The sequence below is a fragment of the Hermetia illucens genome, chromosome 1 (assembly GCF_905115235.1).
Source record: "Hermetia illucens chromosome 1, iHerIll2.2.curated.20191125, whole genome shotgun sequence".
Lineage (NCBI taxonomy): Eukaryota > Metazoa > Arthropoda > Insecta > Diptera > Stratiomyidae > Hermetia > Hermetia illucens.
In genome coordinates, this window is record NC_051849.1 from 131,680,605 (window position 1) to 131,704,979 (window position 24,375).

A 24,375-nucleotide genomic window follows, 5' to 3' on the forward strand; every position below is an offset into this window, starting at 1 on the left:
GATACAGGATGCCCTGAGCCGCAAAGGAGTGGGAAACACCCCGGCACTCTGGATGGGCAAAATGCTAGAAAGCAGACAAATAGAGGTACAAACAGGTACAAATTCTATCATCATGAACACCACTCAAGGCTGTCCACAGGGCGGAGTACTATCGCCGCTGATGTGGAGTATGGTAGTGGATGAACTCCTGGACGTGTTAACTAATACTGAAATACAAGGCCAGGGCTACGCGGACGACATTGTTCTAATCTGTAGGGGCAAATATGAAGATACCCTATGTGATAGAATCCAAACTAGATTAAGGGTTACTAGTGCCTGGTGCAGGAAGGTGGGACTGCGGATCAACCCAACCAAAACCACCATAGTACCATTCACTAGGAGGCATAAGCTGGATCACCTGAAAGCCATAACATTACATGATATGGAGGTGAAACGAGAAACAGAGGTCAAATATTTGGGAATCACGCTAGACCAAAAATTACTCTGGAAGACACATGTCGGAAACACTTGTTGGAAAGCCACGAGGGCTCTGATGACTTGCAGATCCATAGCAGGAAAAAAATGGGGTTGCAGCCCGAAGATACTACTTTGGATATATACTGCAATAGTAAGACCAATGATTACCTATGGAGCGGTAATCTGGGCAGAAAGAACCCAACTCAGCACACAAGCCAGGGAATTACATAAGCTCCAAAGGCTGGCTTGCGTGTGTATCAGTGGGGCAATGAGGACATGCTCAACGGCATCCCTGGAGGTCCTTCTGGGATTAACCCCTCTCCATCTGCACATACAGATGCAGGCAAGGAGATCAATATTCAGGATGGCCGGTAGCATGAGTGAGGCGGGGAGCTGCCTAAATCGACGGAAGATTGATATCCTTTCTAGGCGGTATCCCGAATTACTGATACCGAGGGACAACATGATAACGAGGTTTCACTTCGATAAGAAGTTTGAAACACGTTGGAGTAACAAGGCAAACTGGGAGAGCGTGGCTGCGACATACGGCTTAAACCAGCAACTGATTACTTGGTACACTGACGGATCCCTCACAGCAGAGGGAGCGGGTGCCGGTGTCATTGGTCCAAGGAAAATGTACTTTGAGCCAATGGGCAGGTACACTAGCATATTCCAGGCGGAAATTTACGCCATAGACAAATGTGCCTCCTTTAATCTGCAAAGGAACTACAGGGGGCAGAACATAGCTATTCTCACCGATAGGCAAGCAGCGATCAAGGCACTTAGGTCCAACCAGGTGAACTCTAAACTGGTATGGGAATGCCTTGAGAGACTGAATACACTCGGCTCGTCCAACAAGGTCTGGATACTTTGGGTTCCAGGCCATGCTGGGCTGGAAGGCAATGAGGCAGCGGATGAACTAGCCAAGAAGGGAGCAGGGATGCCTTTACACGGGCCAGAACCCTTCTGTGGAATCGGAAACGGTTTCATGGCTATGAATCTAAGAAACGAAGAGAAACGGTTGAGGGAACTATATTGGGCGGGCCTACCAGGGATGGAGCAGTCCAGGGTGCTTATTGGGGGATACAAACCCATGCGCACAAAGGATTGCTTAAACCTCACCAAAAAGAACCTTCGAATCATAGTGGAAATTCTCACTGGTCATTGTCGGCTGAACTACCACCTAGGGAAGCTAGGGATATCTACGGACATTGCCTGCAGGTTCTGTGAGGAGGAGGACGAAACCTCTATGCACGTCCTGGGACAGTGTCCGGCACTTGTGCAAAGTAGGTCGATACATCTGGGAGAACACTTAATACCAGATGCAAAGCTGAAACTTCTGGAAGTGGGGAACATACTAAAGTTCCTAACGGTTACAGGCCTGCTTGAGATACTATGATCAAAAGGTACACTATAACCAGTAAAAGGGGCACAATAGTTCTTCAAGGACGCGGTGCGACTTTCCCTTAACAGAATAATAATAATAAAGGTTGAATTTTCTACATATTCCTCGTGCAACAAAAGGAATATGTTTCCCCTGGAGCCAGGCACTTGCCAGATCAGATCTGTGTGGCACGTGATGTGCATTTTAATTTCTTTAATTTCAAACTTTGCAATATAACGGTACTAAATTTCGTATTGCTAGAATGAACTTGAGGGGGGTTCCATATAAATTTTTAAAATATGATAACACGCTATTATTAGCTTTATGTGAGAAGGCATCGAAATGGGATATATTTTGAGGATTAGATTTTATATAGAGGCACCATTATGATTTTTGAATCCTTTTATTTAATACCCCACATATATGGGAAGCCGGCCTTTAAGCAAAATGGTGGCACTTGTTGCATGTAAAGGGTTTCATAGTTTACACGTTTCCATCAAATTTCTTGACAATAGCTTCAGCCGTTTCCGAATAAATCGGCTGTGACAGACAGATATACATTCTAATAAGGTTTTGTTTCGCAAAAAACCTTAAAAATTCCTTCTTCTTAAGTAAAAATTTTACTTACTTTGTTATCTGTTATCTGCCAAACCCATTATGACTCAAACTCTATAGTACCCAATTGCTCTTAGACTATGACATGATGCTCCTGGTTTCGTTCACGCGGGCACTTTGGAAGCAGTTTTCAATTCATCTTCAGTAGATTTACAAATCCTTCGTTACAATCTGGGGATAGAAATTAGTATCCTAGATCACTTGGTAGATTCAAACTATAAATAAGACGGAATGTCGACCTCAGAGAACTACCTCGGGAAGGAGAAGGATTTTGAAAGTCAGACCTTGGTACAACACCTTGTCGAATGCTTGTGCCATATCCAAGAAGAAGCAATATTTCCTAGGTTGCTGGACATTGCTAGATATTCTCTCGAAAATCAAACTGGTTAGTTTATTGTTCCCTGGATATGATGTGAATTTCGAATCTAGTAATTTTCAGAAGACTTTTGAGAAGATGGGAAACCTATTGCTCTGTAGGACTTGGGGCTAATTCTCCCGCATTTAAGAGTTATTGTAATATACGGAATCTTCCAAGCTCTGGGGTAATAGCCTAAACCTAGAATTGCTTTCAATATATGGCTCAAATTGGTACTTGCGATCTCCAAAAGTTGCTCCAATATTTTTGCTGTCATGAGATAACCATCTCGAGCTTTCTTTGGCTGACCCTGCTCTTTAATGGCTCGAGTAACTTGTTCAACTCCTCTCTGGTGTTACCATAAAAACTTTTGTTACTTTTTGCAACAAATTGGAGAGGAATATATTTTCTGCAAGTATCTCCCTTTCTCGTGTTCCCGTTAATCCTTGAGGGTTTCAAGGACTGATCGACTTCTCCTAGTTAGTTGTTTTTAGGCCTGCCGCTCCGGTATTAATTTGTGTTTTACTTTTGCCAGTTGTAATTTGATAGAAGCATAGACAGCGCACCAACGTAGATAGTCAACGGAGCAATTGCAGTCATTATTTCGTTAAATTTTAAAAGGACCTTGCCTGTTGCACTGCTTGATTTCAACGAAATGCTGTGGGTGAGTTCTTCTATATTTTGAGAATTTCAGCCAGTTGATGTAGTTTTAGTTTGCTACCTTTATTCCTTGTTATAGGTACGTTTATAGGTTTCGTAAAAACGGGCGAGTAATCTGAAGGAACACCAAAATCAATCAGTTCCCCGATTTGCCAGCAATCATCAAGCAGGAAAAAGAGTTATCCCGTCGAGATGGTGTCTAGTCTGCCTTCTTGTAGTCACTGTAACTCCTACAGTTTTTATGCACGAAAAACCATGGCCAGTCGCTTCAAGTAACAGTGCCCTCTTTAAGTGATTTGTAATTCTAAGAAAATCCATCCCTGCCAGGGAAATTGAACCCAATATGGATGCGTTCTCGCCGTTCTTAAGATTGTCAACCTCTCGAAGCACCTTCGGCACCTATGTGCGGAGGAATTGATTGATTCTAAAATATCGAATTTACTATCTTTGGAACCACACTTCGTTTAACGAATATGAACTGTATTTCTGTTATTACGCACAACAGGATGAAACTACAATACACCCACGTCACAGCTAAAACAGCTGAAGAAATTTATAAGCCATCGAACTTTATTTTTGTTATTTGTTTAGAAGAACGCCGAGTCGAAACATCAAGAATTTTTGGCAGCGCACACGGGAGCCTGCTAATAAGTTAATTTTAGCAAACAGAGGGGTGGCAATGTTGCGCGCTCGCTGGCACAAAACAAAGCTCAGTCTCCTCTGGTTTGCTTTGACTATTTAATCGATTCATCCTAATCTCGGGGATTCGGTTCAGTTCCGTCTATAATATTCCATAATCCAAAATAATTTGAATTTATTTATAAACAAAGAATAAAGTGATCTTGTGTTCTCTCGTGTTCATCGGCATCGCGGAAATGATGTTCCAGAAGCTTGTTTAGAAGTTAGACATTTCTGGGCAGTTGGCCAAGTGTCGTGGGATTTTCTTGTTACCCATAAATGAGTGATATAACACGCTTTCATTACCAATGTTTATTTTGTTGAAAGATGCGAAAAACTGTACAAAATTAATTCATATCGACAATGGCGAAAAAGTGTCCTGTCCGATCACTAGGGGATATATGTCTGGCGGAGTTAGCAAACCTGGTGGTGTCCTCGATCGGATACTCCCTGCATCCTGATCTTGACAATGACATTACCGTTACCATGGTCGAAGTTAACTCGTATCTGGAAAATTGCGGTGCAACAAGTGATATTTACCAAGATCTCTTGCGCATTATTCTCGCCTCAGACTACCTAGAGGCTTCGATTCGCTTCACGTGCCTTCAGATGTTGCTCAATGGGAGCGTCCAGGTGCTCATTACCGAAATATTTCCGTATTCCTACTATGAAAAAATTCTCCAAGTGATTGCTGCTCAGGGATCAGGCCTGCGAACATTGAACCTTAAAGGTGTCTGGGTCAAGGAGGATCACATGCACTACATGTTTGAAATAATTCGAAAATGCCCCAATCTCACCAAACTTTGCATCCCCTACATTGCAAACGACGACCTTCTCGATGTGGTAGCGAAGTACAGCAAAAAGTTAAGGATAGTAGACGTTTCTGGCGAGACTGATATAACCGAAATTGGCATCGAGTCCCTTTGTAAGGGACTATCCGCATCAAGGTTGACAATGGTCGACATCGGGATGCTCGGCGAGGAGAACATTTGCCACTCGGACATTGCGATGCTCTTGGAAAATTGCCCAAATCTAGAAAATCTTGCCACGTACTCGTTTGTGGGCCAGGCGCTGAAATTCGTCCACGATAATGTGGATCAGAACTTCAAAAGTCGCTTGAAGTATCTTCACGACACCAAAACTGATATTGAGACACTAGAAATAATTGCAAAAACCTGCCCCAACTTGGAGAGCATTTATCTTGATTCACCCAACCACGGAATTTTACATAAGCTAGACGGCACCCCATTGCAAAAGTTAAAGATTTATAAATTCTACTGTAACGAACTCATGGATCTTCTGGAACATATTGGCGGGAGCATGGTCCACTTGACGGCGATACGTGGTCATGGCGTCTTGGAACTGGGCCGTTTGGCACGACTGGCCCCTGGTTTGGTGGATCTCGACTGTTACATGATGGACATGCTTTCATACAATATTGACTTAAGATTTGATTGTTTACAAGGCCTTGAGATTCTAAGCAGTCCGATTAGCCTGATTTCACTGAAACACTTCATATGTAGATCGACAACACTAAGGAGATTGGCGATCGACACAATTGCCTTTGGCGATGAGGACATGATGAGGTAAAACGGTGCAGATGAAGTGGTTTTAGGTGTTATTTAAAAGTTTCTTCATGTACAACGCAGCATTTTCGGGGAACACGAGTTCGTTTTCCTAGAGGATATCTGGTTCACATCCGCGGTGAACCTAACCATCGCTACCGTTGAGGTAAATATGCATTAGATAGCCAACATCTCTCAAGAGTTCACACACACAGATCAGTTAGTGAAACACTTTCTTTCCTGTAAAATAATGACGACTCGAATTATGTTTATAAGTTGTTACATGAATCGCGAAATCTACATAGTTAAATATGTGTAAGTAGAAAATTCTTCTTTGAGCCGTTTGTTACTCTACGCTCCGCAAGGAGTTGTACATGGTTTGCATAGACAACTATTATATTCCGCTATTATCGGTTTTTAACAGCATACTTCAACCTCCTACATTCTTTCACGACTGTTCTACGACACGCTCCGGGACGAACCATCCCTTAGACAATCTAGTTCAAAGAGTTTTTCACTGTAAGGCATAGTCAGCAATAGAAACCTCTTACTTTATCTATGACCTACCCATTGTTACTTCCTCTTACTAATTTACATAACCACAGATATCTGGTCGGAAAAGATCTACACCACAAAATATATCAGTCCAGAGTATTCAGCATTTCAAGGTTTTGAACAAAACGATGACCTGAAAGGACTCCGCTTTGGGCTTCCTCTGACATTTCACTTCAATGTCACAGGTAACATTTTATACCTCTGCAGAAGTTTCTTCTTGCATAAAGCTCTGTAGACACTCTCTCTGTTTGTACTGCTGAGGGTGCTAATGAAGTTACTGCTGGAAGACCCAAAGTGGAGTCCAGCCTAATTTTGATCAATTTAATTCAGTTTTCGACCTGCTGTTTTACTCATTAAAAAATTACTTCAGTTGCTATTCTTGTGAGAGGAGAAAGCATACTATTAAGCTCTGGACTGATGTCTATTGCCAAAATCTGAGAAATCATCTTCAAATTATAGAAAATATCTCGGTTTCCCTGAATTTGAAAATAAGTGAACGCAGCAGCTCCACAAAAACAGCTGAGAATTTCAGCAAACAATTTGGCTTAAGAGTCAAGCCCGGCGACTTTACTCTACTCGATAACCGAGAATATTTCGATATTAGCCGAAGGATCTTCCACAAAAGGATGATCTTCACTAGATGTTTTACGATTGATAACCATAGTGAAGTGCTCTTTCCAGCTTTTATGTTTCTTAGTACCTTGACTGACAAATCCAAAACGCTAATACCGGGTCCGCATGTTCGGCACTTGCCGCAAATTTTAAACTTCCACAAACATTTGCCTAAATATTTTGGGGACTAAACATCGCCATCCACACGTTCTGAGCAAGCAACTAAATTTCCTTTACTTGGGGCAACAAAACCGACACTTGATTGGATCATCTACAGGTCTTTGCAATCCTACGCAAACCATGTTTGATTTTTCGACGGCTTTCTGGCAAATGTGTAGATCTGGAATCAGACCTCCGCGATCCATTGCAAGTTTTATTTCCTATAACTACTGCTCTCCTGACCAGACCAATTGCTGATCAACAACCGCGTCGCAGAAGCGTTGAGTCCAGGGCCGAAAACTCCCCGACCTACTACACACTCTTTCAGAAATCCTCTTCTAAAATACGTGGGTTTAAATGAATTTTGTTTTGGGATGAGCTTGTCCTTAGCCCACCATCTACTTGATGGCGGGCTTGCACATGCCATCAAGTAAATGGTGGGCTAAGGACAAGCTCATCCCAAAACAAAATTCATTTTTATTAGCTCTAACCAATTGTACATTCAAACAAATGCGATTTCGGTCGTTGTAATTCATACCCTTGGCGGGTTTTGAATTGCATATAAACGAGCCAATTGCCACCTGTTGCCGCTTTCGGTTACGCTGGGTAGAGGCGCTGAGGCAGCGTCTGATGAGAGCGCCTCTGCTCTGCGATCGAAACCGCATAGCCAATATTTAAAAATTTTTTGCGTGGGTTTAGTTTCTCGTAAAAAACCGCTTCCCATCTATTATATATCAAAAGGCCCAAACACAACAGCGAAGTAACTGCGTGCGTGCGAAGTGAGAGAACTGTCAAATGACGCGGACTTGTATGAAACAATATACAACAAGTCTGATGGGCAATATGGCACGCAAAAAAGTTAGGAAAATTCAACTTTTATGAATGGAAGCGACGGAACTAAAGCAAGTGACATTAATAATTAGCACTTGCCACGCAAATAGTGCTTTCCACACTTTTCAAAATGAATTCATACAAATTAATTACATTGAAAAGCAGCAGCCGAAAACGAAAAGCGCCGCCAAATTGCAAATGGCGTACTCTGTCATCACAATGAACCTTGCCGACGTGGAGCGAACTTTGCCGACCTGAAATCTTCATTGTACATTGAAGCTGCGTTCAGTTCGCAGCTTTTCTCGTCTGCATTCCGCACGTATCTTGTGTTTCCCACTAAAGGCCTTTTGTTGATTTAAAGCACTGTATTGTTGCGATGCTCCCCAAACTGAACCAAAACCTAGAAGTCGTAATCCCCTCCAAAAACGATGCCGTAGTAAGGCCGCTAAGATGTCAAACCAGAGGCACGTCAAATCTCACTTGCAGCAATATTATTTATACTGTAGAGTGAATCAAGTCAGAGTAATATTCTCGAGGAAGCACAATGTTGACCGTATTGCTTCACTTGTGGCGCGGCAGGATGCGAACAAATAGATGGCGCGGAACTATCCACTTTGTAGAGCTTGCCGCGGGAGTCGAAGACTAGCGAGGAAAGTGTGCCATGAGTTAGGGGCAGAAAGAAACACGTGAAGCGAGATGATCCTCTTCTGCCTCTAACGTGTAAATAGTCGTTTGCTCTTACTGATTCATTAAAATTAATAAATTCAAATTATTTCATCTATCGAGTGTTGATTGTAAAAAAACCTAGTCTATGTTCCGGTGTACCTAAAAATTGTGGTTTGCAAAGAAATGGACTATTTTAGTTAAATTGGTGACCCGGTAACAAAAAGTTTGAGTAACGGATCTAAAAATTAAAAGAATCCATTGTTGTTTGACTATTTTGTGACTCCTAGTTGGATCATGTTGACATTCTCTGGATTGATCCAGGAAAAGAAATTCACATTAGTTCTTATGCAAGAATTTGTCCATGAAGGAAAACAAAATTCTCATATCCCATTACTTGTATAACTGAGAGCAATTCGTTTGCAGCGACTGAGGCCGCTCAACAAGTGGCGAATGCGAAAATTGACAGTGTCGGCTATTCACACTGTCAGAAGACTCCGCCATCGTTGTTGAAATTCTGACTCGCAGCAGCGAACCCATCATTTGCCACGTATCCAGAACCACTCGGAGAGCCGACGCATCAGAAGTTCAACGAGCGCGACCACAACATTGGCAGCAGCAACCTAGAAAACGAACGATTATTTGGCAACCGCGGTCTTAAACTCAAATAAGGCCACAATTGACTTCATCTCAACAGCCACCGCTATCAGGCAGAAGCCGAAGACTCCGCCACCATCGCTGCCGCAGCCACCATCGTTGCCGCAGCCACTATCGCTGCCGCCACAGCCACCAGAGACGCCGTCGCAGCCACCAAAGACGCCGCAGCAGTCACCAGAGAAACAGCCGCAGCCACGCTCGCCGTCTCCAGCATCGACGCCGCCGCCGCCTTCACCATCAACACCGCAGCCGTTGCCGCCAGCGCTGCTGCAGCCGTCGTCACCTTCACCGCCGCACCAGCGAATCATTGTTGTAATTTGTTGAATTTTGTTGTTTGAATTTTAATTTGTTTTAGTTAAATCAATAGATATTATGCCCGCTGCAAGAGACAGCGTTCAGGCGTTTTAGGTGCGGATCATCGTTGGTTGACCGCTCTCTGGGCGAAGTTCTGGGAAGTAGTTTCGATCTGCGCTGAAAAGCGTCCGCTTCGGTGGTGATTTCTTTGTACGTGCGTGAATTTGTGGGTTCGGCCTGCCGTGTAGTTAGAACAGTTTCACTGCGTTTTTCGTTTTAACACTCGCGTCGAAAAGAAGTTTCCTTTTTACTAGTCAAGATGTCGATCGACAACAAAGACGCGGCAGGCCCATCGGACCCACAACTGACCGCCCTCGCCGTGCGTGTTCCTCCATTTTGGCGGCGGAACCCGGAGCTGTGGTTCATACATTTGGAAGCGCAGTTCCAAATGTCCGGAATCACATCGGACGCGACCCGCTTCAATTATGCGGTGGTCGGCCTGGATGAAGAGTCGATTCTTCTGGTGTCCGATGTAGTGAAGTCGGCATCATACACGCAGCTCAAGAGCGAGTTGATCAGGCGCCTGTCGGCAAGCGAGTCGGCAAAATTAGACCACTTGCTGGCAGGTTTAACGTTTGGTGATCGAACTCCCAGCCAAATGCTTCGCGAAATGAGGCAATTGGGTGGGAGCAAAATCGCCGATGACCTGATCAAGTTGCTTTGGCTGCGACGGCTCCCGGAGGGCACCCAGGCGATCCTCGCTTGCGTCTCCGGTTCCTTGGAGGAACTGGCAGCGACGGCCGACCAGGTGCAGGAGGTGTACGTACGCCCAACCATGGCGGCCGTTCAACCACCGTCGGATGAGGTGAGCGACTTGAGGCGCGAGATAGCCGCTTTAACAGCCAGTGTGGCCGAGATGCGGACGACGTTGGACGCTCAGCGTTCGGGCGCCAGATCGCGAGCTCGCTCACGGTCTGCCACTCGAAAAAGGCGTTCGGGTAGCAGGTCGTCGGGACAGTCCACGGACCGAGGGATTTGCTGGTACCACCGCAGATTCGGCGATAAAGCCACTAAGTGTACTATCCCTTGCAAATTCACGCCTGCGGCAAAAAACTAGATCCGCGGGGGGTCCTGGCGACGGCCACCCAGAGCGCAGCGCCACGTCGCCTAACAATTTACGACCCTCTCAGCAGGCGCAACTACCTCATCGATACTGGTGCGGAGGTTTCGGTTCTTCCCGTACCTCGGCAACATCAACTTTTCCACAACCGCTCAAACTTGCGACAGCAAATTCCTCCCGCATAAACACATACGGGTATAGGCAAGTGGACGTGACTCTTGGCTTGCGTAGGACATTTTCGTGGCGTTTCATCCTGGCGGATGTCAGCTTCCCCATATTAGGCGCAGACTTCTTATGTCACTATGGATTGCTGGTGGACTTGCAAAATAAGTCCCTTATAGACCCCACGACCAACCTTAATTCGTCAGGACAAATTGTATCTCACCCAGGCAATAATCCTTCCGTTCTTTTAGAAGACATTACCGACTCTCGTGTTCGGGCACTTCTCAAAAAGTTCAGCCAGATTACTACCGAGTGTAGTCTCTCCAAACCAGTGAAGCACAATGTGCAGCACCACATTATCACTACTGGTTCCCCGATTTTCTCGAAGGTGCGTCCTCAGCCATCCCAGAAACTGGCTATTGCACGGAAAGAGTTTGAACAACTCGTTCAACAGGGTATCTGCAGGCCCTCAAATAGCTGTTAGTCTTCCCCACTGCATATGGTCCCTAAGCCAAACGGCGAATGGCGCCCATGTGGGGATTACAGAAGGCTAAATGCACAGACTGTTCCGATATCCAATTCGACTCATACACGACTTTGCGCATCACCTCGCGAATTGCCGCATCTTTTCGACCTTGGACTTAACCAAGGCTTATCACCAAATCCCAGTAGCTCCTGAAGACATTCCAAAGACGGCAATATGTACACCCTTTGGGCTCTTCGAATGACTTTCGGATTGTGCGATGCGGCGCAACCTTTCAAAGGTTCATTCACTCAGTCCTGCGAAACCTCGACTTCTGTTTCGTATATTTGGATGATGTTTTGGTCGCTTCTTCCACTGAGTCTGAGCAGCCCATCTCAAGTGCATTTTTCAATGTCTCCTTGAGGTCGGTTTAGTCCTAAACGTTGAGAAATGCAAATTTCTCCAAAAACAGGTGAGATTCCACGGCCATTTCATTTCCCCTGAAGGAATACAGCCCGACCCAGACAAGGTGCAAGCGATAACAAGCTTCCTGCGTCCAAAGACAGTGAGGGAGTTGAGGAGGTTCTTGGGCATGCTAAACTTCTATCGTCGTTTCCTGCCCAAGACCGCCCATCACCAGTCCATTTTGAACGCGCACTTGTCTGGCTCCAAAACTAAGGACACACGAGAGATCGTGTGGTCTGAAGAGGCTATCCGCGCGTTTGATAAATCCCGTCAACAACTGGCCGACGCTACACTCTTGGCATTCCCTCTGCAAGATGCACCCCTAGCTGTTTTTGTTGATGCCTCTGACATCGCAGTAGGTGCTGCCCTTCACCAAAAGGTGGATCAAGTTTGGCAGCCGTTGAGCTTCTTCTCGAAGCAGTTGAACCCCGCTCAACGGAACTACAGTACCTACGATCGTGAACTGCTCGCCGCGTACTTGAGTATCAAATACTTCCGTTTCTCCCTAGAAGGCAGGCCGTTCACAGTGTTCACGGACCATACGCCTCTCACGTATGCTTTGAAACAGAAGCCCGACAAAGCGTCCCCTCGTCAGCTTCGACATCTGAGCTTTATAAGCCAGTTTACGTCAGACATCCAGCACGTGTCCCGCAAGGACAACATAGTTGCTGACGCTTTGTCTCGTGTCTCCAAGGTTAACATCCCCGCCTCACTCGATTTCTCGGCTATTGCCAAGGCGCAGGAAGATGGCGCAGCACTTCAGAGCCTCAAATCCAACCCCAAATACAAATTTCGGAAATTGCCCATCTTCGGCTCAAACCTCTCGCTCTGCTGCCAAGACTCGGAAAAGGGACCTCGGCCATACATTCCGGCCACCTTTCGCAAGGAAGTGTTCCACGCAGTTCACGACTTAGCGCATCCAGGCATCAGGACAACAAATCGGCTAGTCACCGAGAAATACTTCTGGCCCTCTATGAATAAGGATGTCAATTCCTGGGCCAGAGAGTGCATCGCATGCCAGAAGTGTAAAGTCTCCAGGCATGTAAGGAAAGAAGTGGGCTCATTCCCCCGCACTACCAAGCGGTTCCACACAATACACCTCGACATAGTAGGGCCTTTGCGAGACTCGCACGGTTATAGGTATTGCCTCACAATCATCGACAGGTTTACGCAGTGGCCTAAGGCAATACCTCTGAAAGATATTACGGCGCAATCATGTGCCGAAGCCCTCTGTCGAGAGTGGATACCTCGCTTTGGCGTCCCTGCAGTGGTCATCACTGACCAGGGAATGCAATTTGAGTCCACCCTTTTCGCCGAGTTAGGCAAACTCCTTGGTTTTAAACGCCAGCGGACTACTGCATACCACCCGCAATCCAATGGGATGCTAGAACGTTGGCACCGGACGCTGAAAGCCGCCATTATGGCACGCGACGATCCGTCCTGGTCCCAAGTCTTGCCTCTCGTCCTACTCGGCCTACGTACAACCCGCCGAGAGGAATTTGCTGCCAGCCCCGCGGAGCTAGTATACGGGGAGAACCCGAGACTCCCAAGCTCCCAAGAAATCGGGTCTCGCAGAGTCGGGGTTTGTGCGTCTGCTGAGGGACAATCTCCGACGCATAAAAGCCACACCACCCACCCGACACTCGTCCACACCTGCCTGTTCGCCCAAGGAACTGGACACGTGCACGCACGTTCTGGTCAGGACGGATGCCGTCCGGAAGCCGCTGCAGCCTCCATATGAGGGCCCGTACCGCGTTCTCGAGCGGGGAGAACATTTCTTCCAGCTCGAGATCGGTGGACACAAAAAGGCGGTCTCTCTGTCCAGGCTGAAACCCGTGTCCGCCCCGAAGCAGCGTCGTGTCCGCTTTGTGGATTGACGGTGAACGAAGTTCCGGGATCGGTCGCTGAAACCCCTCGGTTTCATCTGGGGGCGAAGTGATGTGGTGCGGCAGGATTCGCAGCATTCGAAATTTATTTCGAATGTTACGAATGCGAACAAATAGATGGCGCGGAACTAACCAGTTTGTAGAGCTTGCCACGGGAGTGGAAGACTAGCGAGGAAAGTGTGCCATGAGTTAGGGGCAGAAAGAAACACATGAAGCGAGATGATCCTCTTCTGCCTCTAACGTGTAAATAGTCGTTTGCTCTTACTGATTCATTAAAATTAATAAATTCGAATTATTTCATCTATCGAGTATTGATTGTAAAAAAACCTAGTCTATGTTCCGGTGTACCTAAAAATTGTGGTTTGCAAAGAAATGGACTATTTTAGTTAAACACTCATTCGTGGACCATCCTGGAGTAATGGCCCTTTGAATGACATAACCGACAATGGAACACCTAGGAGAGGTAACAAATACTGTAATACAGCTCCAGGGTTCAGCTAAGGCCATCACAGTACCATTCACTAAAAAGCGCAAACTTGATCACGTGACAGCCATTAGATTATGTGGCATGGAAATTAAACGCGAAACATTTGGGAATTACTTTAGACCGAAAACTACCTCTAGAAAACATATATCGGAAAGCTCTTATTGCTTTGGTAATTTGCAGTACAGGAAAAAATTGGCATACACCACGAAAATACTACATTGGATATACGCGATGCAGACACGTCTCAAAGCAAAACAATTTGCACATAAAATTGCAACCTAGGTACATCCAAAGAAGCAAACTGACCATGATCTAGTCACAGTGAGAATGGTTGAAGAACTAACAAAAATGTAAGAAATATCGTTTATACCATTCTTGGATTGGGTGGCTATTCGTCGGAGTTGAAGGCAGGACGCGTTCCTAATTGTATTATTTTATCGAGCCATCAGTTTTCTACCGATTTTCTACAAGCTGGGAAAACCCTACTCACTCGAAAATTAGAGGATCTTCTTTTTCTTCGGTCTTTTTCCCGTTCACAAGCGGGGTCGGCTCGTCGTCATCGGTTTCGTCATTTGGTTCTATCGAATTCCTGATCTGGGTGCAATCTCGAGGCTTTTAAATCCCCATCCAGTGTATCAAGCCACCGTTGTTTCGGCTTGCTTTTTGGTCGTTTACGATCGACTTCAATGTTCAGACCAATCTTGGCAAGTGAATTCTCGTTAGCACGAATTACATGACCATACCATCGAAGACGCCTTTCTCGCAACTTTTCCACGATCGGTGCAACCCCATAACGATCGCGGATATCCTGATTTCCATCCAACAAGTCCAACGTAACATCGTCTCCATTACCACAAGACGTCGTTCATTGTCTTTTATAGTTGGCCAACACTCAGAACCATAGAGAGCGACTGAACGGACGACATTGCGGTAAATTTTATATTTAAAATGTTCGTTGATACATCGATCACAAAGAACACCAGTTGTGGAACGCCACTTTATCTAGCTTGCGTTAATGCGTGAAGCAATTTCATAACGCAGTTCTCCATTGGCTGATAGCGTATTTAAATCGCTCAGTTCTGGGCAGATCACTGCCGCTGACAGTGAGTGTGCCTGTTTCATGGGGAACGGTCGTCAAAAATTCAGTTTTGTTGAGGTTCAATTTGAGACCGTGTTGCATGAGGCGATCATTCTATTTTTGGACAAGTTGCTCGAGATCTTTTTGCTATCAGATGCTAGGAAAATATCATCTGCATAAAGCAGTGTATAGGGCGCTGGACGTTAGATATCCCGTGTGGCGGTGTCCATAACAAGAACAAAGAGGAGTGGTGAGAGGGCGCTTCCTTGATGAGCACCAACATAGACACGAAGCGATTTTGATACAGCCGCCATACTTCGAACTTTACTTTTCGGATCTTGGTAGAGCAATTGAACCCAACGCACGAGTATTTCTGGCACTAAGTTTTCTCGTAAAGCATACTAGATGAGTTCGTGTGGCATACGGTCAAACGCTTTCTCTAGATCCAGAAATGCAATGTAAAGAGGGCGATGCTTCTCACGGTGTTTCTCCATGAGTAACAGCGCATCAAAGGATAATATTGGAAAACGAATTTGGCTTCTTTGAAAAACACAGTACAACAGAACAAATAAACAAAGTACTGGTAGAAAAGAGAAAATCATTTGAAGGATGGAATGCGCTAGCTACTTTTAACAAGCTTAGATGATATACTACCGATAATTTCTTTTGGCAAGTCTTAAAGTTAAGGGCCAAACGGTTATTGCATATAGTAGAACAAATGTATATACTCTCGCTAGCAGGAGTCTCCTCGGTGGTTTATGTCCTCCATTACGCCAGTTAGCGCTAGTACAATTTCCCTGGTTTCTCGTTCCCATAAGTCAGGTGTTCCTTGAAAGTTAACCAATGATCCAACATAACATCGAGATATTTAATGTATGCCTTGGACTCGACAACATGATCTCCTGCACGGGACTTCTATCAACCGGCGTACTGTAGTACCATTCCGCCAGCTTTAAATCATATGATACCAGCCATCACTTTACCAATCTGATGGATGTCCAGTTTACATTGGTTTCAATCATGGAGTTGATAAGTCCCAATCGTCCTGGCATGCTAACATTTTTGCACCAGATTTTCACTTAGTCAATCTAACTTGTAGCATATTGCTGTGGGCCCTGTGGGACTAGTATCAAAAAGCTATACCCTCCCAACAGTATCACAATTTTCCACTCCCTCACTCATTTAATCAAAGATTTGATATCATTTACGGAAACTACGTGAAATTTCTTATATAATAAATTTATATTTTTTTTCAATTGCAAAGGTCTCACCTCGAAAATATAACTGTTCAAACTTTAAAGAAATTTCAAAATCGATTTTTCATTCAAATTTCAAAATGCGATATCATAACGGTACTTTAAACGTACGAAACTGCAAAATTGAAAAAAGTTCCCTCATTACGTTAGCTTTCAAGTGACATGTAAAAATGATAGGCTAGAATATTTACGAATACGATCCACAACGTTTTGTTTAAATCTGGGAAAGTCTTTCAAATAACTTGGTGGCATTTAGGAGTATAGATATTGCCCTACTTGGTGAGGACAAGCTGGTAGCCCCAGTGAGATCCACAATGAACGCTGCAGACTTTTCCGTTAGCGGCGGTTTTCATATTAGACTACACTTACGTCCGCAAACATAAGAGTTAGTCAACTGTTAACCTGTAGCCTCTTCCTATCTACTAGCAGCAATTCTGGCAGTTTCAGAACCATCTTTATATATTTCTGGTTTAAGAGCCATGGTTTAGTTTTAACAAAATCTGTCGTATTGGATCAGTAAAGGGAGCTAGGATCTTCTTCGATGAGAGATTCTCGAGACCGAGGGCCTGCGTACGATGTCAAAATTTTCAACTGTAAGTTGAAAGGTGCCAGGTTAATAGCATGATAAAAAACGTCATAGTTGCCTTTGCTTACTTACCCTATGATTCTTTGTGTCCTCCACCACAAGAACTAAAGGATCTGGTAGTGTAGGCAGAATCAAGTGGCCTTGAACTCTTGTTAGGTTATGATGCGAAAGCTCAGCGTTTTTGTTGGAACAGTAGCAAATGCAATCCCAGGGGAGAGAAACTTTTTGATTTTATTACTTCAGCTGGTCTGATGACCGCGAACGTAGGGTGCGCCCTTAAGTTTGTGGGGCCAAGAAGAAGTGAAGTAATTGACCTAACAATCTGCACTTCAAAGTTGCTAGAGTTGATTAGAGACTGGCGAGTGCTAGATGAAGACTCACTCTCAGATAACCGTTACTTAGGATTTTGTCTAACTACTACAGGCGAACGGTCTGTAATACAAAGATGGAATCCTAGGAAAACGGATTGGATAACATTCTGGCGACAAAGTAGAGCTCCATAGCAGACTAAAGTCTCCTTTGGCGATAGAAGATCAGTTGGGAACTCTGAATCACACACTTTTAGAGTGCTTTGAAGAGGTTTAAAGAGAATTGGCGATTTCTGCACACCCTTCAATACAAAGGTGTTGCAAGAGGAATTGGGACACTGCGAGAACGGTTGTTACCAATGGAAAGGCGTGAGCTGCTATACTATCATTTGAACACCTCAAAGCACCTGGCATGGATGAAGAAGTGAAATATCTGGAAGTTATTCTAGACAAGAAACTTCTTTGGAACAAATATGTAGAGATAAAGATAAAACGAGCTGTGTAGGTCGACCTTTGCCTCGACATGGGGACTAAAACTTCAAGTAATAATGTGGACATATGTTGCTATCATTAGGCCTATGTTCGCTTATGCCTCCGTAGTATGGTGCCACACTGCGGCGACCTCTGTATGGCTACCACAGTTCTGGATGCATTACTTAACTTGCAGCCCTTGGATCTGTTTATTCAGAGCACTGCAATGAGAGCAGCTCATACACTAATTCGATTAGATCTATGGGGAAATAATGATCGTGAGGTACGGAACATTACGAGAGTTATTGGGAGAACTGAATCCAATTTTCGCAATGCGTTCTGATTTTTAGATCTGTTTGGTAGATGATATTAGATTGTCTTGAAATGAAGAGTAAACTGGGACGATCCACAAGAATGAACAGAACAGGGTTCTGTAGCAGGAGTCTACATCTCGAATAAATTCGAGAAGTGGGCTCGTTCAGGAATGTAGAAATCGATTGAACTCTGTTTCTTCAATACGGTGGAACTACTCCGAGGACCCGATCATTGTAGTGTAGCGAGAAATGAAATCTCGGATGCTTTAGCAAAAGAGGGTCCATTTTCCCACATGCCTGGACCGGAACCAGCAATTGGGGTGTCAGTAGCATTGAATAATGCTGCTATCAAAAACTGGGAACAAGCTTCCCATAATTACAGGTGGCTGAGCCTTAATGCGACTAAATACACCAAACTTTTCCTGTCAGAACCAAGCAAACATACGACAAAGTTTATCCTGTCGAAAAGCAAGAAGGCTTACAGAAGTATTACAGGCATTCTAACTGGCCATAATTCACTAGCTGGACATATGTTCGGAATCGGAAGTCTCCAAAATGATACGTGTCCCTCCTGTAATGAGAAAGCGGAATCCACAGAACATTTTCTATGTGAGCGTCCCGCCTATGGAGGCATTAGACATCCAATTTTTGGTGCTGATGTGCTACAACTGCAGCGGATAACATCACATGCACGAACAGAAATCCTGTAATACATAAACAAATCCGGGATGTGCCGCTGGGCGGGGGAATCGAGTACAATGAACCACTAGATTCTGAGGACTCAGAGGCTTTACCTCTCCCCCACCTCGAACACACATACATATTGATATTCAATGCTTTGGGTTACAGAGAATTTACACAGAAGAGACAATTTTGAGCTACTGAAAATTTATAAGTGATAGTATGATTTCCAGCAAACTTAGGGATATAATGCTTTATATTATAGTCTATATTACTCATCATCATCAACGACGCAACAACCGGTATCTGATCTGGAACTCCGAACATCCCGGTTTTGCGCCGAGGTCCATCAATTCGATATACCTAAAAGCTGTCTGACGTCCTGACCTACACCATCGCTCCATCTTAAGCAGGGTACGCCTCTTGTTCCTTTTCTACCATAGATATTGTCCTTATAGACTTTCCGAACTGGATCATCCTCATCCATACGGATTTAGTGACCCGCCCACCGTAACTTATTGAGCCGGATTTTATCTACAACCTGACGGTCAAGGTATCCCTCATAGATTTCGTCGTTATGTAGTCTACGGAATTGTCCATCCTCATGTAGGGGGTAAAAATTCTTCGGAGGATTCTTCTCTCGAATGCGGCCAAGAGTTCGTAATTCTTCTTGCTAAGAATCTAAGTCTCCGAGGAATTCATGAGGACTGGCAAGATCATTGTGTTGTACAGTAAGAGCCTATGGTGAGACGTTTCTAGCGGAACATTTTTTGAAAGCTGAAATAGACTCTGTTGGCTGCCAACAACCGTACGCGGATTTCATTATCGTAGCTGTTATCGGTTGTGATTTTCGACCCTTTTCGATGCGGTTTGATGTTGTTGGTTGGTTAGTTTTCAATGCTAACATTGCCGCCATATATTTTGTCTTACCTTCATTTATGTGCAGCCCAAGATCTCGCGCCGCCTGCTCGGATCGTTCTTCGCATGACGTCGAGATCGTCAGCATAGGCCAGTAGTTGGGTAGACTTAAAGAGGATCGTACCTCATACATTTACCTCAGCATCACGGATCACTTTCTCGAGGGCCAGGTTAAAGAGGATGCATGATATGATGTCGAATGGTCAGGAGTCGAGAGTGATCCTGTTGCTTTTATCTGGCCTCGCACATTGGTCAGGGTCAGCCTAGTCAGTCTTATCAATTTCGTCGGGATACCGAATTCTCTCATGGCCGTGTACAGTTTTACCCTGGCTATGCTATCATAGGCGGATTTAAAGTCGATGAATAGATGGTGCAACTGGTGCCCATATTCCAACAGTTTTTCCATCGCTTGTCGCAGAGAGAAAATCTGATCTGTTGCTGATTCGCCTGGAGTGAAGCCTCTTTGGGCTAATGATGTTCTGAGCGTATGGGGGTATTCGACCTAGCAAGATAGCGGAGAATATCTTATAGATGGTACTCAGCAACGTGATACCTCTATGATTGCTGCACTGTGTGATATCTCCCTTTTTATGTATGAGACCGATAATGCCTCGTTGCCAATCATCAAGCATTGATTCGCTGTCCCATACCTTGAGCACAAGTTGATGAATCACTTGGTGTAACTGGTTGCCTCCATATTTAACTAATTCGGCTGTAATTCCATCGGCTCCTGGCGACTTTATGATTTTTGAGCCGATGAATTGCACGGACTGTCTCTCCTATACTTAGTAGTGGCAGTATTTGTCCGTCGTCTTCAGTTGGCGGGACCTCCAACTCGCCGATATTCTGGTTGTTCAGTAGCTCATCAAAGTACTCAACCCATCGCTCCAATATGGCCATTCTGTCGGAAATCAGATTTCCCTCTTTGTCTCGGCAGGATGAGCATCGAGGTGTATAAGGCTTCATCCTGCTGACTTGTTGGTAATACTTCCGCGCCTGGTGCAGTTGCTCCCTGTACTTTTCTAGTTCACAGACTTGTTGGTTTCCCCAGGCTTCCTGTTTCCGTCAGTGCAGTCGCTTCTCCGTTCGACGAAGTTCATGATAAGTCTCTGCGCGTGCCCGCGTTCTATAAGAATGCAACACTATTCGGTATGCGGCATTCTTCTGTTCCGCAGCTAGCTTAGATTCATCGTCAAACCAGCCGTTCCAACTCCTTTTGCGGCTGGGGCCAAGTATGTTTGTGGCCGTATTAATGATAACGTTCTTCAGGTGGTTGTGAAGATCATTTGTTGATGCTTCATCTCCAGGATCTCTGTTGACTGCGGTTATTGCGGCATCCACTTCCCTCTTATAGGTGTCGCGGAGAGCTGTGTTGTGGATGGCTTCAGTACTCACTCTCACCTGATTATCAGAGGGGATTGTAGGTGGTGTCGTAATTCGAGCTCGGAGCACCATGCCAACGAGATAGTGGTCCGAGTCTATATTGGCCCCGCTACATGATCTAACATTCATCAAGGCTCAGAGGTGGCGGCGTCCAATCAACACGTGGTCAATTTGGTTGATAGTGGTCCCGTCTGGAGAGTAGAAGGTATCCTTCTCCGACTCTGCAGTCTCCTCTGTAGGGGCGTGAACATTCATGAGGCTTATATTTCTAAACTTGCCTCACAAACGCAGAGTGCATAGCCTTTCGCTTATATTTTCAAAGCCGATAACAGCAGGTTTCATTTTTTGACTGACTAAGAAACCTACTCCGAGCACATGGTTTACCGGATGGCCGCTGTAATGTATGGTGTAGTGGCTCTTCTCCATCTGTTCATCCTCCTCTTCTGCCCATCGCATCTCTTGCAACGCTGTTACATCAGCCTTATATTGGGACAGGGTTTCGACTAGCTGCTCAGCAGCATTCGGTCTGTATAGGGAGCGCACGTTCCATGAGAAAATGCGCAAATCGTTAATCCGTTGTCGTTGCCGGGTTCGTCGTTGTAAGATCCGTCCTGTCCGAGGCTCCTTTCGTGGCTTCGTAACGTTGGTTTTCCGTTTAGGGTTGTCAGCCCTACCCAACCCAGAACCTGGAGGACCAGTTGGTACATTTTGTTCCGTTTTTAGAGGCGGGAGACTCGCCTTTATCCTTCTCCGTCTACAGTTTCTCATAAAGAAAGAACTCCCAGCGATCACCACGTGGAGGTGGAGATAGGGTTTGGTAGTAGAACTGTTGGTGTTGGTTCAGCAGGCATTTGCCAGGTTTTATGCTCAATCGTGTGTACCAATCCACGTTTCGCCCTGGGGCCTATACTACCCTTTAACTGCCTCTATGTTTCTGCAAATGACATATTATGACTCTAAGATAAACTTAAGGGCCGGGGAGTGTATCTAGTTTAGTTTTTCCATATTTTGCGGTTGGGTAGTTTTTGAGAAAGGGTCCGTGAAAAAAATTATCATTTCTACTCTTAATTTTTTGGGTCGTTGACTTGGTACATATTGCATATTTGAAAAATTTTTCTGTGCACGCATGAAATTTTTTTTAAAATTTTGATGTACATATTTGCATCTATATTTTCGACCACAAATATCAAATTAGCCCCCCCCCCCCTCCTCCCGTCCACTCCGTAACAGCCCCACACTATAATACTTCCGTTGCTTTGCAATTCGCATATTGGGTGGAATAAAACTAATGTTAGTCAGGTTAATCAAGTTAACCGATTTGAGTTCGAACAGAACCACCTTTTCGAAACATTTTTGGGTGATGTTCCCTTTGCCGGCGAGTCTTAATTTCGTTTCACACAAAATCGTATTAAAATCAATTTAATGTCTATCCGTTTGTCATACTCGATTTACACAGAAACGGCTTAACCTACTGTCACGAAATTTGGCGAGAACATGCAGTCTGTGAATCCATCTACGTGGTTCTGTTTAATTTAAAGGGAGGCTTCCCATATTAAAAAGAAATTCTTGCAAAAAATACATACACCTTCTGGACAGATATATTTCTTAGAAGGGTGTCAAGATTTCAAATTTGTTAATTGCATCTGCTTGACCGAAAATTTAAGGTTTTATTCATTTCTACTGTGCGGATTCTTTGTCATTTAGGTACCCTTCGCATTTACCTCCGCGCCAGGGATCACTTTCTCCAGGGCCAGGTTAAAAAGGACGCATGATAGGGCATCCCCTTGTCGTAGACCCTTGTTGATGTCGAATGGTCTTGAGAGTGATCCTGCTGCTTTTATCTGGCCTCGCAATGAGATTCCAGTCGGTGTTGCAATTCGTGCTAGTGATTTTGACACCCCTATATGATCTGACATTCATCAAGGCTGAGAAGTGGCGGCGGCACATGGTCAATTTGGTTGAAAGTGGTCACGTCCCACGTATGTTTGTGGACCGCTTACAGCCAACTGCACTTACTAAGAAAATTAATCAGAAAAGTATCTAAGCGAGTTCGATGGCCAAATGGATCTTGAAAAATAGTGCACAGTTGAATTCTCAGTTATGCATGAATTGTAGAAATATATAAATACGGTTCATTACATAAGAAAATCGCAAACCTCGCTAACCCTCATTCCTAAAGCGTCCAGCTGCGGGCTTTCAACTTGTTGTGTACTGTATGAGTGCCATAAAGTGAAGTAAGTATTTCCAGAAGGAATGTCTACAACAGGCTTGAGATACCCCTATTAATTTTTCTATCTCTATCTATCAACGCAAATATTCAAAATAGAACAACCAGCTCCACATATACACACAATCTCTTCGCCCGCTGTGCATTATTAATTTTTCAAATTGATTCTTCTATTTTCAGCTCCTGATGGAAAAGTGTCCAGAACTACAAAGCATAGGACAACTAAGCGGTTGGGCACTAACCCCAGACGACTTGGCTTTGATACGAGGACTACTGAAAAGCGGAAATTCATGTCTTGTACTGTCACCTACCACACTTTTTCCTTAACTAATCAAACTAGCACGACAAAGCCATTTCTTCATTGTCCTTCAACAATTTTAACACTAACACAGAATCCCCAAATCCCGCCCCGAATTGGCTTTTATCTCAACTAATCACTGATTTTTATTTGAAGACACAAAGAAACCACAGCCCTTGAAATCGTCCCTTCTTTTTGTTTTCAGAACTTAACAACGCACGCACGAGACAATCTTTCATTAAACAATATGGGAATCGAAGAGGCTTGGTGAAATGTGAATTATCCAAAGTGTAAAGTGAATTTGTTCGTAAATTTATTCTAAAATTTTGTACATAAATCTTTTATTTACCAATTAGATTAATATATTTCAACATGAGTCTTTTTTTCTTCACGTTGTATTTCTAATATTTGTGGAAAAATCTCCCAAGAACTAGAATAATATAAGGAGTTTACTCAGTTTGTTAGGGGTTTATGTTAAATCATGTATGAAATGAAAGGCTTCAATTAGTAATAGTCGTCATTTTTGAAATTGATGGTTCAACAAGAATAAGACATGTTCCGGATCTTGCCGAAAATCCAAGAACATTTCACATAAAGGACACACATCCAATACGATGTAACTAACATCACTAATGATGAGCTCCGTAAAGGTTAACAGTGCATCATTTTCTGCCATGTACTCCACTCTTCCCTGTCTGCAATGTCCTTTTTCATTGAATCACTGACTAATAAATTTCCCCAAGTTTCAACTATAAGCTCTAAAATGTTTAGCTGTTCGCCTTGATCCT

The 24,375-nt window shown here is 44.3% G+C and overlaps 1 protein-coding gene across 1 annotated transcript; it reads left to right on the top strand.

Annotated features, from left to right (window-relative positions):
• Positions 1-4,068: 4,068 nt before the first annotated feature.
• Positions 4,069-23,960, top strand: LOC119646301. The gene is made up of 4 exons (XM_038046717.1): positions 4,069-5,734; positions 5,798-5,879; positions 23,470-23,586; positions 23,793-23,960. The coding sequence occupies exons 1-4, from the start codon at positions 4,512-4,514 to the stop codon at positions 23,856-23,858; spliced, it is 1,488 nt and encodes a 495-aa protein (XP_037902645.1). The 5' UTR covers positions 4,069-4,511; the 3' UTR covers positions 23,859-23,960.
• Positions 23,961-24,375: the final 415 nt, after the last annotated feature.